The sequence below is a fragment of the Microtus ochrogaster genome, unplaced genomic scaffold (genome assembly GCF_000317375.1).
Source record: "Microtus ochrogaster isolate Prairie Vole_2 unplaced genomic scaffold, MicOch1.0 UNK16, whole genome shotgun sequence".
NCBI classification, from domain to species: domain Eukaryota; kingdom Metazoa; phylum Chordata; class Mammalia; order Rodentia; family Cricetidae; genus Microtus; species Microtus ochrogaster.
In genome coordinates this window covers 482,291-496,388 of record NW_004949114.1, presented here as the reverse complement: position 1 = coordinate 496,388, position 14,098 = coordinate 482,291, and the positions used below count along the sequence as shown (strand labels likewise).

The following is a 14,098-nucleotide window of genomic DNA, read 5'->3' as shown; positions in this document are numbered from 1 at the left end:
TTATAGACAGTTGTAAGCTACCATGTGGATGCTGGGAACTGAACATGGGTCCTCTGGAAGAGCAGCCAGTGCTCTTCACTGCTGAGTCATGTCTCATGCCCCTAAACAATTCTTAAAAACATTTATTTATTTATTTATTTATTTATTTATTTATTTATTTATTTATTTATTTATTTATTTATTTATTTAGTGTTTAGTGTGTGTGACCCATGATGTATGTGTTGAGGTCAGAATACAACCTGCGAGACTCAGTTCCCTCCTTTCAACACGTGGGCCCTGGGTCTGAACTTAGGTTGCTAGGTTTGGCAGCAAGTGTGTTCTTTCCCTACTGAACCATCCCATGGACCCCTCACTTTGCTTTTAAGTGAGGACTCCAAGAGTGTCTGTACCACCGCAGCAGGCTCCTGAAAGCTATGACTAGAGTAGCTGGTAATATCTGATCTCTGACTTACTGATGAAATCACCATAATCACTGAGGCAACTGCAGAGAAGAGAAAGCTGGTCCACCTCTTCTGAATTCTAAGCAAAGGCCCTTGACTAGCTGGAAGTTCCCAAGAGTGTTCCTTTTGTTTTTCCTTCAAAGGTTGTAGTAGTGATAGCTTATAAACAAAGACCAGTTCTTAATTTCTATTCAGTATAAAGAACAAGTATCTAAAAACCATCCTTCTCGTCACACCAAACCAAAGCTGAGCTTCTCCAATAAAAGCCCTTTCTCCATGCCCACTTTGCCTTTTCTCCTTCTGCCCACCCATGGTGGAGATCTTGCTATGAGATTTCCTTTGGGCTTCCAGTAGCACCGTGTCCTAGGGCGTAAGGTCTAGGAGAGGCCCATGCAACAGCTGTCAGTTGCTTGGGTCCTTTTATCTATCTGATGCCCATTAAATTACTCCATTCTTCTTATCTCCAGCACCAAGAGTTCTTCACAGAAGTGGACCACTGAGTTTGGAGCTGGGGACATGATCCTAAGGGAGGGTCAAATGCAAGGCTAGAGAATCACAATGTGCATATGGAATAAATCTCTATAGGATAGGAAAGGACAGCTATCCAGGGCGGATGTCTTTTTTTTTTTTGTTGTTTTTTTTTGTTTTTTGAGACAGGGTTTCTCTGTAGCTTTAGAGCCTGTCCTGGAACTAGCTCTTGTAGACCAGGCTGGTCTTGAACTCACAGAGATCCGCCTGCCCCTGCCTCCCGAGTGCTGGGATTAAAGGCGTGCGCCACCACCACCCGGCTCGGGGCGGATGTCTTGGTAAAGTTTAGGAACATGGTAAAAATGCTTGCCAGGTCCCTCTACTGGACAGGGGCAAGCTGAAGCACCAGAGCAGAGAGGATCCTCCCAGGGAACTGAATAGCTGGGGAAACTGAGAAACTCAGAGCACAGAGTTTATTTTTGATTTCAAAGAGCTTAATTACCTAGAGGTAACAAACCTCAAGGCTCTAGGGAGTTGGAGTAACACACCTTTGGAACTTAATGAACACAAATGTTATTCCTTACTAACCAACACAGAAGCAAAACAATCTTAGCAGACAGGAATTCTGCATCATTCTTACCCTGGGAAAACACATTCCCCAAATTCTCCTGCCTGCTGTCCCTATTGAGATTCCTCCGAGCCAGGTTCTGACATCCCCATTCCTCCAGGATAAGGGACACGGCCATGTCCTCGATCTTCACCATTGCCTGAAATAACAGGAGATCCCCATGCTCAGCAAATCTGAGGTCAGGGACAGAGCTGATGTCAGGACTAGAGGATACTAGGAGAGAATGCATGGCCAGACTCTGGTGGACTGAAGGGGTTATGGTGGAAGGTCACTAACATTGAGGGGAGTAGGGCTTTTCTGAGGGCTGGCACAAGACCTGATAGAGGCTTATGAGACATGCTCCAGAAGGGGCAGATACAGGACCTCAGGAGGGAGGAGGGGCCCATGGCTCACCTGGGAATCTGCGGTCAATAGTGCAGATGCCATCGCCTGGTCTCTAGGATTCCCCTCATGATGAGGGGCAGCAACGCGGGTGGCAGGGAGAGCTGAGGAGGAGAAAGGGGCTGTGAGTAAAGCAGCTCTTCTTTGAGCCTCCCTCAGCAAAGAGCCCTGACATTCTCCTTCTTATACCAGCATATTCACTGTTTGATGTTAGTCACTAAAAAGATAGCCCACAGGATTTGTTGATAGGAAGCAAGACTTCAGCTTCCCAGAGACCTCTATCCTTAAAACAGAACCACACAGAACTCATACAAGGGTCCTTAAAATCACCAGGTCCAAACTTTCAAAGGAGACAATGAAGCTCTGAAGAGGGTAATGACTATGTAACGTCGCTCGGTTTAGAATGGCAGGTCCGGTCCAAAACCCAGCTCCTATCCTCAATTTTAGTCAGTAACTTCAAGTTTGGCTTGTGTTTTCTTCCAGCACAAGAACAGCACCAGGGGCACTAGACCCTGCTCCCCCCTTTCTGCCTATATTTGTGAACAATGCAACTTCAAGACCACAGGAGCCGGGCGATGGTGGCGCACGCCTTTAATCCCAGCACTTGGGAGGCAGAGGCAGGCGGATCTCTGTGAGTTCGAGTCCAGCCTGGTCTACAAGAGCTAGTTCCAGGACAGGCTCCAAAACCACAGAGAAACCCTGTCTCAAACCCCCCCCCCCCCAAAAAAAAAAAGACCACAGGAGCACTGAGCATGACAGGGGAAGAAGGACCTTCATACTTCTAAGTACATTTCTACCATTCAGACCCTGTCCCCCACCCCTTATCTGGCCACTGTAGCTGTTTGATAGAACACTTACTCTGTTCAGATGTTAATGAGACATGCAAATGTAGGAAGGTACGGTCAACACATAATAGAAAGCAACTGTAACATAGCATAGACTATCAACTGTATGCAATGAGTAACAAGAATAAAAAATAAACTGTAATATTAAAATTTCTCATTTCCCCTTCCTTTGTCAAGCCTCGTTACATTTGGACACGTAGTAGGTAGACAGAGGATGGTGCCAGGTGAGCTGCAAAGAACCATAGAAACAGAGCACTCCATCCCTACACGCCTAGTCGTTCCCACCTGTGAGGTGAGACACACACAAGAACAAGACACTAACACTTAGGCCTTCGAAGAGTCAGGAAACAGTAGAAGATGAACAAGATAGAGAGGAAACTGAGAACAAATCCTTGTCTCAATTCATTCAAGAACAATGTAGTAAATGCTAACTCTAGCTGCAGTCTCTAAAACCACGTCCCGAGCTACCTGCAGCAACAATCTGATGCTCAGACCCTAAGTTATCTCTCCAGCTGACACCTAATGACACCACTGTGCCTGCAGGCCAGAAAAGGGTATCAGATTCCCTGAAGCAGGAGTTACAGGCAGTTGTGAGTGGCCTGAGACAGGTAAACACTGGTCCTCTGTAAGGGTAGCGAGATCTTTCTGATAGCCTATGCACCTGTTTTATTTTAAACTCTGATAAAAAACATTATCTGCCGGGTGGGTGGTGGCGGCGCACGCCTTTAATCCCAGCACTTGGGAGTCAGAGGCAGGTGGATCTCTGTGAGTTTGGTCTACAGAGCAAGTTCCATGACAGCCAGAGCTACACATAGAGAAACCCTGTGTCGAAAAACCAAAAAGCAAGCAAACAAACAAAAACCCAATTCTATTTCTGTAAAGTGGGCTGGGGAACCATCCAAATGCAATAGATTTTTATAGAAATCCTAAACTAGCATTGTTCTCGTTTCCTCATTCAAAAAAAAAAATTGTTCCTATTCTCTTCCCTTTGTAAAATTTAAAAGTAACTTTTTATAGAATGTTGTAAAACATTTTATATATTTACATTAAATAAATAAATAGATGTTTAGCAGCCAGGACTACACTAAAGCATTTCAAAACTGAGGCAGGAGGGCTGGGAGTTAGAAGCCAGCCTTGGGCTACATAACAAGATCTTGTCTCAAAACAAACCATAAATGCTGGAAATAATGAAGCATGTGTTTTAATGCCCTCCACTCAGAACTCTGTGGGACACCTGGAGTGTACACAGTTCAACACAGGATGTAATGCTCACCGAGTACATGACAGTCCACTTACCTCCTCAGTAAACAACATTCAGGCTAAGATCGGCCTGTGAGCTATGTTGTAATAATAATAGGCATAATAACCAAACAAGCATGCTTCTTTATGGAGTTACCTGGGAACACGGAAAGAAGTACTTCCATCCTAGACCATTTATTTGTCCCCCCTTCTCCCCACCTGTTTTTCCATTTGTTTGTTTTTCAAGATAGGGTTTCACTGAGTAACAGTCTTGGTTGTCCTGGAATTGGCCTTGAACTCTGTTTGCCTCTGCCTCCTTAAAGGTGTGAGCCACCACCGCCCAGCATTCCCACCTCTTCTTTTTAAGAGGGGGAGCAGACAAGGTCTTATCCTCTCAAACTTGCTGTGGAGTTGAGAATGGCCTTGATATTCTGGAGTTTGGTATTACAGTGTGCAGCATGCCTGCTTTTTTGTTTTGCTTTTGAGTTAGGGTCTCACTAGGTGGCCATGGTGACCTGGAACTCACTATGTATGCAGGGCTGTCCTCAAACTCAGAGAGCCACCAGAAGGCTAGGATTAAAGGAGCGTGCCACCATGCCTGGTTTCATGCAGTGCTGGGGAATGGAACACAGAGCCGCATGGATGACAGTCAAGCACTCTACCAACTAAGCCGCACCTCTAACCTGCACATTTACGTCTGTCTCTTCTACACACGAACCCAGCTTCTTACCTCGGGATGGCAGGAGGCGAGGCTTCCGAGATGAATGCTTGAAATGAGGGTGGGTAGCTTCATGGCGGCCAAAGCTTGAGGACTCCTGAACCGGATCCAGAGGCACCATTCCCCTGGCAAGCATCTCAGGCCCATGAACTTGACCCGGGACCTGGGGGGAGGAAAACAGTTCCTGGATAAAACTTCTGGTTGGCCGTGACTCATAATCCTCCTGCTTCAGCATCTCAAGTGCTAGGATTGTATGCATGAAGCACCATGCCTGGCCCAGTAAACTGCTTTTAAGACAGGAATTAGAACAATAAAGGAAGGGCTCTAAGTATGCCAATGGATGCTGGAAGGAGGCAAGCAGAACACTGTCCCTTATTTCCTTCCTTCCTCCCATGGTCAGGCAGGGAACCCAGAGCTTCACGGATGCCATGCGTATGCTCTAACTCTTTCAAAGAGCACAGGGGGCAGGGAGCAAGGACAGCTGCCCCCAACACTCCCCTCTGAGCCCACTCCTAAGTCTATGCCCTTCTTACACACAACAGGCACCCTCTTTTCACCTGCTGTCCCGAAATATCAAGCTCCAAGTCTTCCAGAAGAGTCACAGCCTCCTCTCCGCTGTCGGGCCGGTACTCCTGCAGCCAGACTTGCAGCTCTTTGGGCAGGATGGACAGGAACTGCTCCAGCACCAACAGCTCCAGGATCTGCTCCTTGGTGTTGACTTCAGGTCGAAGCCATTGATGACAAAGTTCCTTCAGACGATTCAGCGCTTCTCGAGGCCCAAAAGTGTTCTGGTAACAGAAACGCCTGAACTGCTGGCGGAATACCTCTGGGTCGTGTGGGGGTGTTTCCTGCAGGCTGGAGTCCTGCCCCCACATGTGTTCTTCTTCATCTTCTTCTTCCACCTTCACAATAACAATCCCGTCCTTCTCCTGTGCAGCCTGTGGGGACAGACCCGTGGCTTCCCTTGACTCAGCAGTCATCATTCAGACTCGGGGAGCTGCTGGGGTCCAGCAGGGCCAGACCGTGCTTCTGTCCTAGCGGCAGTTTTCTCTTGGTCTCTGCACTAGTACTAAAGTTTAAAAAAAAAAAAAAGTGACCTTTAAAACTGACCTGGAAGCAGAGGAAAGTGGGTCCCTGGGCTCAAAGGCCCACCAGTTTAGCACTCCTGGGTGAGCTCCAGGCTAGTGGGAGACACTGCCTCAAAAACTTCAAAAGCTGAGGCAGGCACTCATCTTTAATCCCAGCACTCGGGAGGCAGAGGCAGGCGGATCTCTGTGAGTTTGAGGCCAGCCTGGTCTACAGAGCTAGTTCTAGGACAGCCAAGATTACACAAAGAAACCTGGTTTTTTAAAAAGAAAGAAAGAAAGAAAGAAAGAAAGAAAGAAAGAAAGAAAGAAAGAAAGAAAGAAAGAAAAAGAAACTGAGACAGATGGCACGGAGGAACACTACCTGTGGTCGTCCTCTGATCCCCATATGTGCCCCCCCCCCCCCCGAGAATGCTTACAAACCCGTGTTACTAACCCTTCATACAAGGCTACACATCAAGGAGATGTCTTCCAAACATAAAGGAGAAAACCACCACAGAGCCACATTGGTCTTGGTGTCACTTCTAATATCAAGGTTTGCAAACAGAAGCCTTTAATGGGGCCGGGCGGTGGTGGCGCACGCCTTTAATCCCAGCACTCGGGAGGCAGAGGCAGGCGGATCTCTGTGAGTTCGAGACCAGCCTGGTCTACAGAGCTAGTTCCAGGACAGGCTCCAAAGCCACAGAGAAACCCTGTCTCGGAAAACAAAACAAAACAAAACAAAACAAAACAAAACAAAACAAAAAAAAGAAGCCTTTAATGGGTGGCCTCTACCTCAGGGTGTTTGCCAGCTGTCAAAGCAATGTCCTTAGTCCAGCGAGTGCCAAGGGCCAGGCTAAGCATAGCACATGTACGTACATCCCACTTACCCTACCACTGCTCAAGCCTAGCAGACAAAAAAACATTAGTATCTGTATGCAGATGATGTAACTGAGGTTCAGAACACTTAATATTCTCAGCAGCAGAGGTGGGCCTAACACTGAAGACAGGGGACTTGCGAATGTACCACTTAACTACCTTTATTACTTTATAAGTGCTGTGGTGGGCCTAAGGCTGCAGTTTCCACATACAACACAGAAAGCAGGATCACAGCATCTGCATTATAACAGTGTGTTACATTGCATACACACATTATACAGCACACACTTGTAATCTTAGCATCTAGGAATATAGGAGTTCAAAGTCATTCTCAGCTATGTGGTACCTTCAGAGCTAGTGTGGGATACCTGAGACCTCTCTGAGAGAGAAAGGGATAGAGGAGGAGGGAAGAAGGAAAGAGAGAGAGAAGGGGAGAGGGAGATGGGGTTTGTAGGAATAGGCAGGTGTAGAAGCCTATAATCTAAGAATTTGAGAGGCAGAGGCAAGAGAATCAGGAGATAAACCTGGGCTGTAGGCAAATATCTTAAAACAAAAACCAAACGCTGGGCAGGGTGGCACACACCTTTAATTCCAGCACTCAGGAGGCCAAGGCAGGTGGATCTCTGAGTTCATGGTCAGTCTGGTTTATACAGAGAAACCCTGTCTCAGAAAACCAAAAAAAAAAAAAAAAAAACAAAACCACAGAAAGAAAAAAAAAAAAAAAAAAAAAAAAAGGGAGATAAATTAAGTCATATTTCAATCTACAAAGAAGTCACTTGGTCTAAATGGTGAGCTGTCACATGTCACACTAGGTACCTTACATCCCAAGGGAAGAAACTCTCCTCTCAATTTGCTTGTTCAGCTTTAAAAAAATAATGAACTAGAAAAATGTTTTTTTGGAAACCTCAAGTGCTCCATGATTTTAAATCTTCCACCGGAGGGGCTGGGGAAACGGATCTATGGTTCAAGTTCTAATGCCAAGCCTGAGGACACAAGTTTCTTCCCTGGTAGCCATACAATGGAAGAAGAAAAACAATTCCTGTGAGCTGTTTTCTGACCTCCACAAGCACATACCACAAACACCCACCCACACATACAATAAATGCAAAAAAAAAAAAAAAAAAAGGATTGCAAGTAGGGACGATTATGTGAGTTGCAATCTCTACCACGTTTGTTGTAACACTATCAGAAATAGTCAATAAATACTAGCTGAATTAATTTAAGAAAATCATGGAAAATGAAAATAGACTTGCTAAGCATGCCGACCGCAATTCTCCCATCTGAACCCACTGGTCTCTGGAAGTACTGCTTTCACTTCCATGCCCATCAAAACTAGAGCATCTTGGGGCCAGCAAGATGGTCCAGTAGGTAAAGGCAGCTGCCATTACTCCTAATGACCTGAGTAGACCCCCAGGACTCACATGGTGGACAGAACAGATTCCTGAAAGCTGTTGTCTGATCTCTACTGCCCAGACTGACTTGCCTGCAGTCATATAGATAAACGTAATAAAAAAAATAAGAGCAGGTGGTGGTGGCACACATCTTTAATCCCAGCACTCAGGAGGCAGAGGCAGATGGATCACTTGAGTTCGAGGTCAGCCTGCTCTACAGAATGAGTTCTAGAACAGCCAGGGATATACAGAGAAACCCTGGCTGGGGAGAGGAGTGTTAAGAAAACCCAATGAAGCAAAAACAATCAATCAAATTAACGTTTTAGAACCAGACCACCCAACTGTATCACAACAAGTTAAAATCAAGAGCTTTTAAAGTTAAATTAACTTTCATGTTATGCAAGGCTGGGGACCAAACCCAGGTCCTTATACATGCTAGGAAAGTGTTCTATTATGTTCCCAGCTCAAGTCAGCACTTTTAAACTAGGAAAGCATTTATAATTATATGGCCCTCACTTAAAAATATTATGATCAGATTTGATAAAATGGGACTATGTACATATGAATTATTGAAAGTTATACCCCAGCAATGCTGAAACATGCATGGGCAGCTCACATATGGCAGTTCTGTTGGACTTGTTCATATGGGTTTCACAGTCTAAGTAGATGAGGACGACTGACCAGCTCTTCTTCATCATGTACAGTAATATAACATACAAAACATCAAGAACAGACCAGGCATGAATTTTTTTTTTTTGTAGGTAACTGGTCTTAAAGAGTCTTATTTTAACTCAAATATGCACATGCTTCAGTGAGCTATAGGAGGTCAGAGAGCAACTTGCAAGCCTCCTTCCACCACGTGGGTCTGGAGGACTGAACTCAGGTCCACCAGGCCAGGTGGCAAGCACCTTTACTTGCTAAGCCGTCACACCCGCTCTCGGTGGCTGTGTTGACCATCTCCTTTGCATGCTGTTTTCAGGTGTTTCAGTTCAGTGACAATTTCTGTCCATCCCAATACACACAACACACAAAGGTCAGCAGGTAGTATGTTTAGAACTCTTCTGCTTCCCCCAATTACTGTCTCTGAACCTCTGACACATAGCATTTAGCTTTCGAGGGTCTCCACCCTGAGAACACACTCCACCCCTCTATTCCAGCCCTACTGCACTCTTTGTGTGCCCCCTTATTTCTAGTTATATGGATCCAGGCACGGGCCATAGCAACATCTTCACTCTGGCTGTGAACAACTCCCACTCCATTTATTAACTCTGTCAGCCAATGTTTTACTCACCCAAGATGGCATTGCATTCTGCTTAGTCTACCTTAAACAAGGAGATGGGGACTTGAGCTGCAGACACGGGGAGAACCCTCCCTGATATTTCAGTTCCCCTTCTACCCTCTTCTTGACCCAGTGAGTAGCCCTGGGAGATATTCCACTAGTATCTCACCTGCAGAGTCTTAAATTAACACCTTACCTTCTTTGACTCCTCCCTCCTCCAATGTACTGACTCTTCCAGAACCAGAATGAATTGTTGTTGTTATTTTCATCTTTTGAGACAGGGTTTTTCTGTGTAACAGTTCTGTCTGTCTGTCCTGGAACTCACTCTGTAAACCAGGCTGGCTTCAAACTCACAGATAACCCTGCCTCTATCTCCCAAGGGCTAGGATTAAAGGCGTGCACCAACACTGTCCAGCTGAGTGAATTATTTTTAGAGACAGGATTATAGTATGCAGTCCTGGCAGGTTTCCAATTCACTATGTAGTTGAGGATGACCTTTAACTTCTGGTCCTCTTGCCTCTACTTCCTGAGTGCTGGGATTACAGGTATGAGCCATCATACCTGTTTTATGCAGAGCTGGGGATGGAACCCAGGGCTCCATGACGGCTAGGCAAGCACTCTACATACCGCTACATCCACAACACCCTGAGCAACGTAACTCCTGGTTCATATTTACTATTTAATGCCAGCTCAAGTCTGGCTTCTTTGGTTCTCCACTTCTATTTTCTGTCCCGCCCCAGTAATTTACCTGCTACTTTATTTTTCCTAAAACTTTACAGTCCCAGTCAGTGGGCACCACTTTGTTTCCACTTCTCCTCCCATCAATCTTCCCAGTCCACAAACCCTTCCCCACTCAGCAGAATGACTCTAAAACCAGCACCTCAGTCATGCTCTGCCCAGCTCTCTACCTTTTCAAATCCCACTTGTCTTGCAAACTTAGGCTAAAGTGCCACTTGTCCGTCATTGATGTTCAAGCACATTATAAAAAGAGTGCGAGTAACAGCCAACATTGGCAGGTGCCAAATAATACACTGAGCACTTTGCTGGAGCACATACCAACAGTCTTAAGAGGCAGTTATATTATCATCTCTGTAATGTGAAAACTGCAGCTTACTGACAGTAAATTACTTACCTAAGCTCTCAGAACAAGTAAATTCTAGACCAGGACCTGAAGCTAAACCTGTCACATCTCCGGACAAGTCCTTTTTCTAATTTATGTTTTTCTTTTTCCAGCAGGAGTGTGGTATTCCTGTGTGTGGAGGCCAGGGTTGACAGTGGACGTCTTCCTCAGTTTGTGTCCACTTTACTGAGGCAAGGGCTCTCACCTGAAACTAGAACTGGCCGCTTCAGCTAGGCTTAACTGGCCAGCTTGCTTTGGCGATCCTGTCTCCACTTTCTCAAGGTGGGGGTTATAGGTGCATACCCTTCCCCTGGCGTTTGACATGGGTGCTGGGGATCCAAGCTCAGATCCTCATGCTTGTGCAGCAAGCACTTCACCAACAGAGCTGTCTCCCCAGCCCCAGGTCTCAATATCACTATTAGAGTTGTGGCGCTGAGGATCAAAGGCAGGCCGGGTGCAGGCTAAGCAAGTGCTAAAACCCCTGCCCAGACACTCTTTTAAGATACATGCATGACAGGAGGATCAAAAGTTCAAGATCTGCTTGGATTACAAAGTGAGTTCGAGGCCAGCCTGGACGATTTAGTGAGCCGTCTCAAATGAAGATATGAGCAGGTGTACCCACAATACTTGGGGAAACAGAAGCAGGAAGATGGGGAGCTCAATGACATCCCAGACTACACGAGATATCTTAAAAGTAAAAAACATACATATGCATATACATATGTATATATATATACATACACACACAAACCACAAAACAGCACCAAAACAAATACAAAAAAAAAAAAAAAGGGTGTAGTGGCATAGCACATGAAGCCTAAGGCCCTGAGCTGAGTCAAACAATTCCTGATTGAATTTACCATGTTATTACTTTTTTTGTGTTCACTTTTCACTCCATGTTTCTTCAAATTAAACAAATTAACTTATGAAACTGAGAAAAGTTTCTGGCACTTAGCAGGCACTGGGGCAGGTTTACTTTTTAAAAGTGAACTTAAGGGCTGGGTGATGTAGCTCCATGGCAGTGCACTTGCCTAGCGTACATAAGGCCCTAGGTTCAACCTCAGTAGAGCAACAAGCAGGTGTAGCGGAGCATGTCTGTATTCCCAGCACTTCAGAGGAGGAGGCAGGGCAATCTAGAGTGCAGGGCCAGCCTTGCCTACAGAGTGAATCTGAGGCTAGACAGGGCTACTTGAGAACTGGTCAGAAAACAAAAATATTAAAAAAGCAAATCCAAGAGATTTAATCATACATTGTAATTTTCAGTCTGCTTAAAAGATTAGCAGTGGAAGAAATACCCTAACAGTGAAGGGAGTGTGGGCTGGAACAAATGAATTATATCCCCTGCAAACAAGATGCCACACACCCATTAAATGAGTGACTAACCTCTCTGGTTTCCAGTATTCTTATCAGCAATGAGGGTAGGGACAGAGGGGAGAAGCAGAAAACTACCTTTGGGGTTCCTCTGAGAAACATATTCTGACATTATCAATTCCTTTAGAAAAGATCACAGCCCAGCAACGTCACCAAAGGAAAAAAATAAATAAATGACTTTCTAATGAGAAAAAACTCGGAGCTCCAAGTTCAGTTTATTTCAATGGTTGTGTTCTTAAAGCCCAGTATTTCTTCTATGACATAGTCTTGAGAGTTTAAATAAATGATCTTCTAGTTTTTAATATGAAAAAGCTGTTCTTAAAAGATAGCTGGTAGCCTGGTGTGGTGACAAGTGCTGGAGGCAGTGGCTGGAATTCCAAGGTCAGCCAGGAGTAGAGAGACCCTATTTTTTTTTTTTAAAGGATACTTAGAGAATATTGATACCACTGCCTTTAGTACACTGGCCTGGTTGTATTTAAATACAGCATAAACCATTTGAAAAATTTTCAAATGGAGAGATTAAGTAGAGAATTAACAAAAGATAACATCTTTAGTGGTAGACATCTCTGTGATTCAAGGACTGAATAATAAGGATCTGTGTATGTGCAGTAATCCGAGAACACACACCTGAAGAAGCCATCTGGACCAATCTTCACCAGAGGTCCCTTGTAATAAAGCTCTTTTCCCACATTTGGCTGGCTTTTTTTCTAATAACTTCACTTGGGTAACTTGTGGTTACAATGAATTCTTCACAATTCAACAAGTATTTATTGACTGCCTTCAATCCGCCTAGCACTGCCCTGTACAATAAATGCTTTCTTTGGTCCCGGGCCATGGAACAGACACTCTCTTTAATCAAAGTGTGTATGTGTGTGTGTGTGCGCGCGCGCGCGCGCGCGAGCGCGCATAAGGAAGGGAGGGGAAGGAAGGGGAGTGTCAGGTTAAACGGTTTGATCTTTATTTTTCAGTTACATTTGACCAACTTCACTCATTTCAAATTTGGAAGAGCTTTTTAGAGTAGAGGTAGCTAATTTCACTGATAAAACTGACAGTTGGCAAAGGTCTGGTCTCATTCAAGGTCATTAAGCTAATCAATCTCCTACTCCCCCAGCGTGATGCCCAGACACCCTTCACACCTCACCCACTCCAATCAAGCAAGGTGAACTAAAAACTATTTTCGACAGCACATTTAAAAAGCTTAAAACCAGCAAGGGCTTTTGAAGCATTCCCTAAAATCGAGAGCTGGTTGTTAATCTCTATTAGGTCTTTAACCACTGTCAAGCTTCTAGCGCTTTCGCTCAGTGCTGGGAGGTGGAGAGACAGAAAAGCAGGTGATCTGGAAACATAGGCGGAACCTCAAAACGTGTGCAGAGCTCAAGGTCTTCCGCAGCGTTCATCTACCTCAGTATTCTCAAGGGCCCGGGACCGGGGAGTGAAGGACAGCAATAAAACGAAAATTACACAAACACTTTTTCCCTGCAATCACTGCAAATGGCGACGGAGGGAGTGGGAAAAGAATCCAGACACAGGGATCACGTCCACTCGTGATCTCGTCCTCAGAAACGTCATACGAAGATGATGACACGAAAGGGTTCCCCACTGACCCCAGGGATTCCAGCACCCTGGAATCCGGCAGGGCTCCTTTCCAAGCCCCCCGGGTGGTCACACGGCCCACCCTCGCGGCCCGCCCGTCCTCGCGAGAGTCCGCCATGAGACTCACCGTGAGTCTCCGGAGTGGCCTGGGGACACCGAGCAACCAAGCACGGCTGACTCCCGGGCTCAACCCGGTCGAAGGGCACCGCACACCAACCTAGGCCCTCCCAACGCCTCGCCACAGACACAATGAGTCACAAAGACCGGAAGTAGGTCAGCGCCTCATCTTCCGGGACCCCATCGCGCTTCCTGGTCTTCTCTAGGAACGCGGGAGGACTCTGCATCTAGGTTTTCGAATCTCTTGCCCTGGGATTCCCCCCACCCCCACATCCCCACCCCCACATTCCCACCCCCACCCCCACCCCACCCCCAGGTCCTGATTGTCTTCAATTCTGGAGGGGACAGATGGAGATGATGGAGTAACCTGTTCAGGTTTTGTTTTTGTTTTTCTGTTGCTTGTCTTCAGCTCTATATTACTTTCTCCCCGTCTTTTCCATCTTAGGTAGTAAATTACAGTTATTACCAAGCAATAATAATAGTAATTGTATGTCTGCGGCAGAGGAGCTGAAGGAAGGGTGTATACAGAGGAAGATCAAAGTGAAGCCAGGAGTGGCTGGTTTCA

General features: G+C 45.7%; 1 protein-coding gene across 2 annotated transcripts in view; it reads right to left on the bottom strand.

Moving 5' to 3' along the window:
• The window catches only part of LOC101998088 (zinc finger protein with KRAB and SCAN domains 1), a 40,132-nt gene extending 26,465 nt beyond the window's left edge, over positions 1–13,667 (bottom strand). The window contains exons 1-5 of one of the 2 annotated variants that reach the window (XM_005367068.3): positions 13,544–13,667; positions 5,277–5,788; positions 4,732–4,882; positions 1,930–2,021; positions 1,549–1,675 (exon numbers count right to left, since the gene is read on the bottom strand). In XM_005367068.3, coding sequence (XP_005367125.2) covers positions 1,549–1,675; positions 1,930–2,021; positions 4,732–4,882; positions 5,277–5,702 — 796 coding nt within the window. In that variant the 5' untranslated portion in view covers positions 5,703–5,788; positions 13,544–13,667. The remainder of the gene's footprint in view (positions 1–1,548; positions 1,676–1,929; positions 2,022–4,731; positions 4,883–5,276; positions 5,789–13,543) is intronic. The other variant, XM_013353772.2, reaches the window with a different exon arrangement.
• Positions 13,668–14,098: the final 431 nt, after the last annotated feature.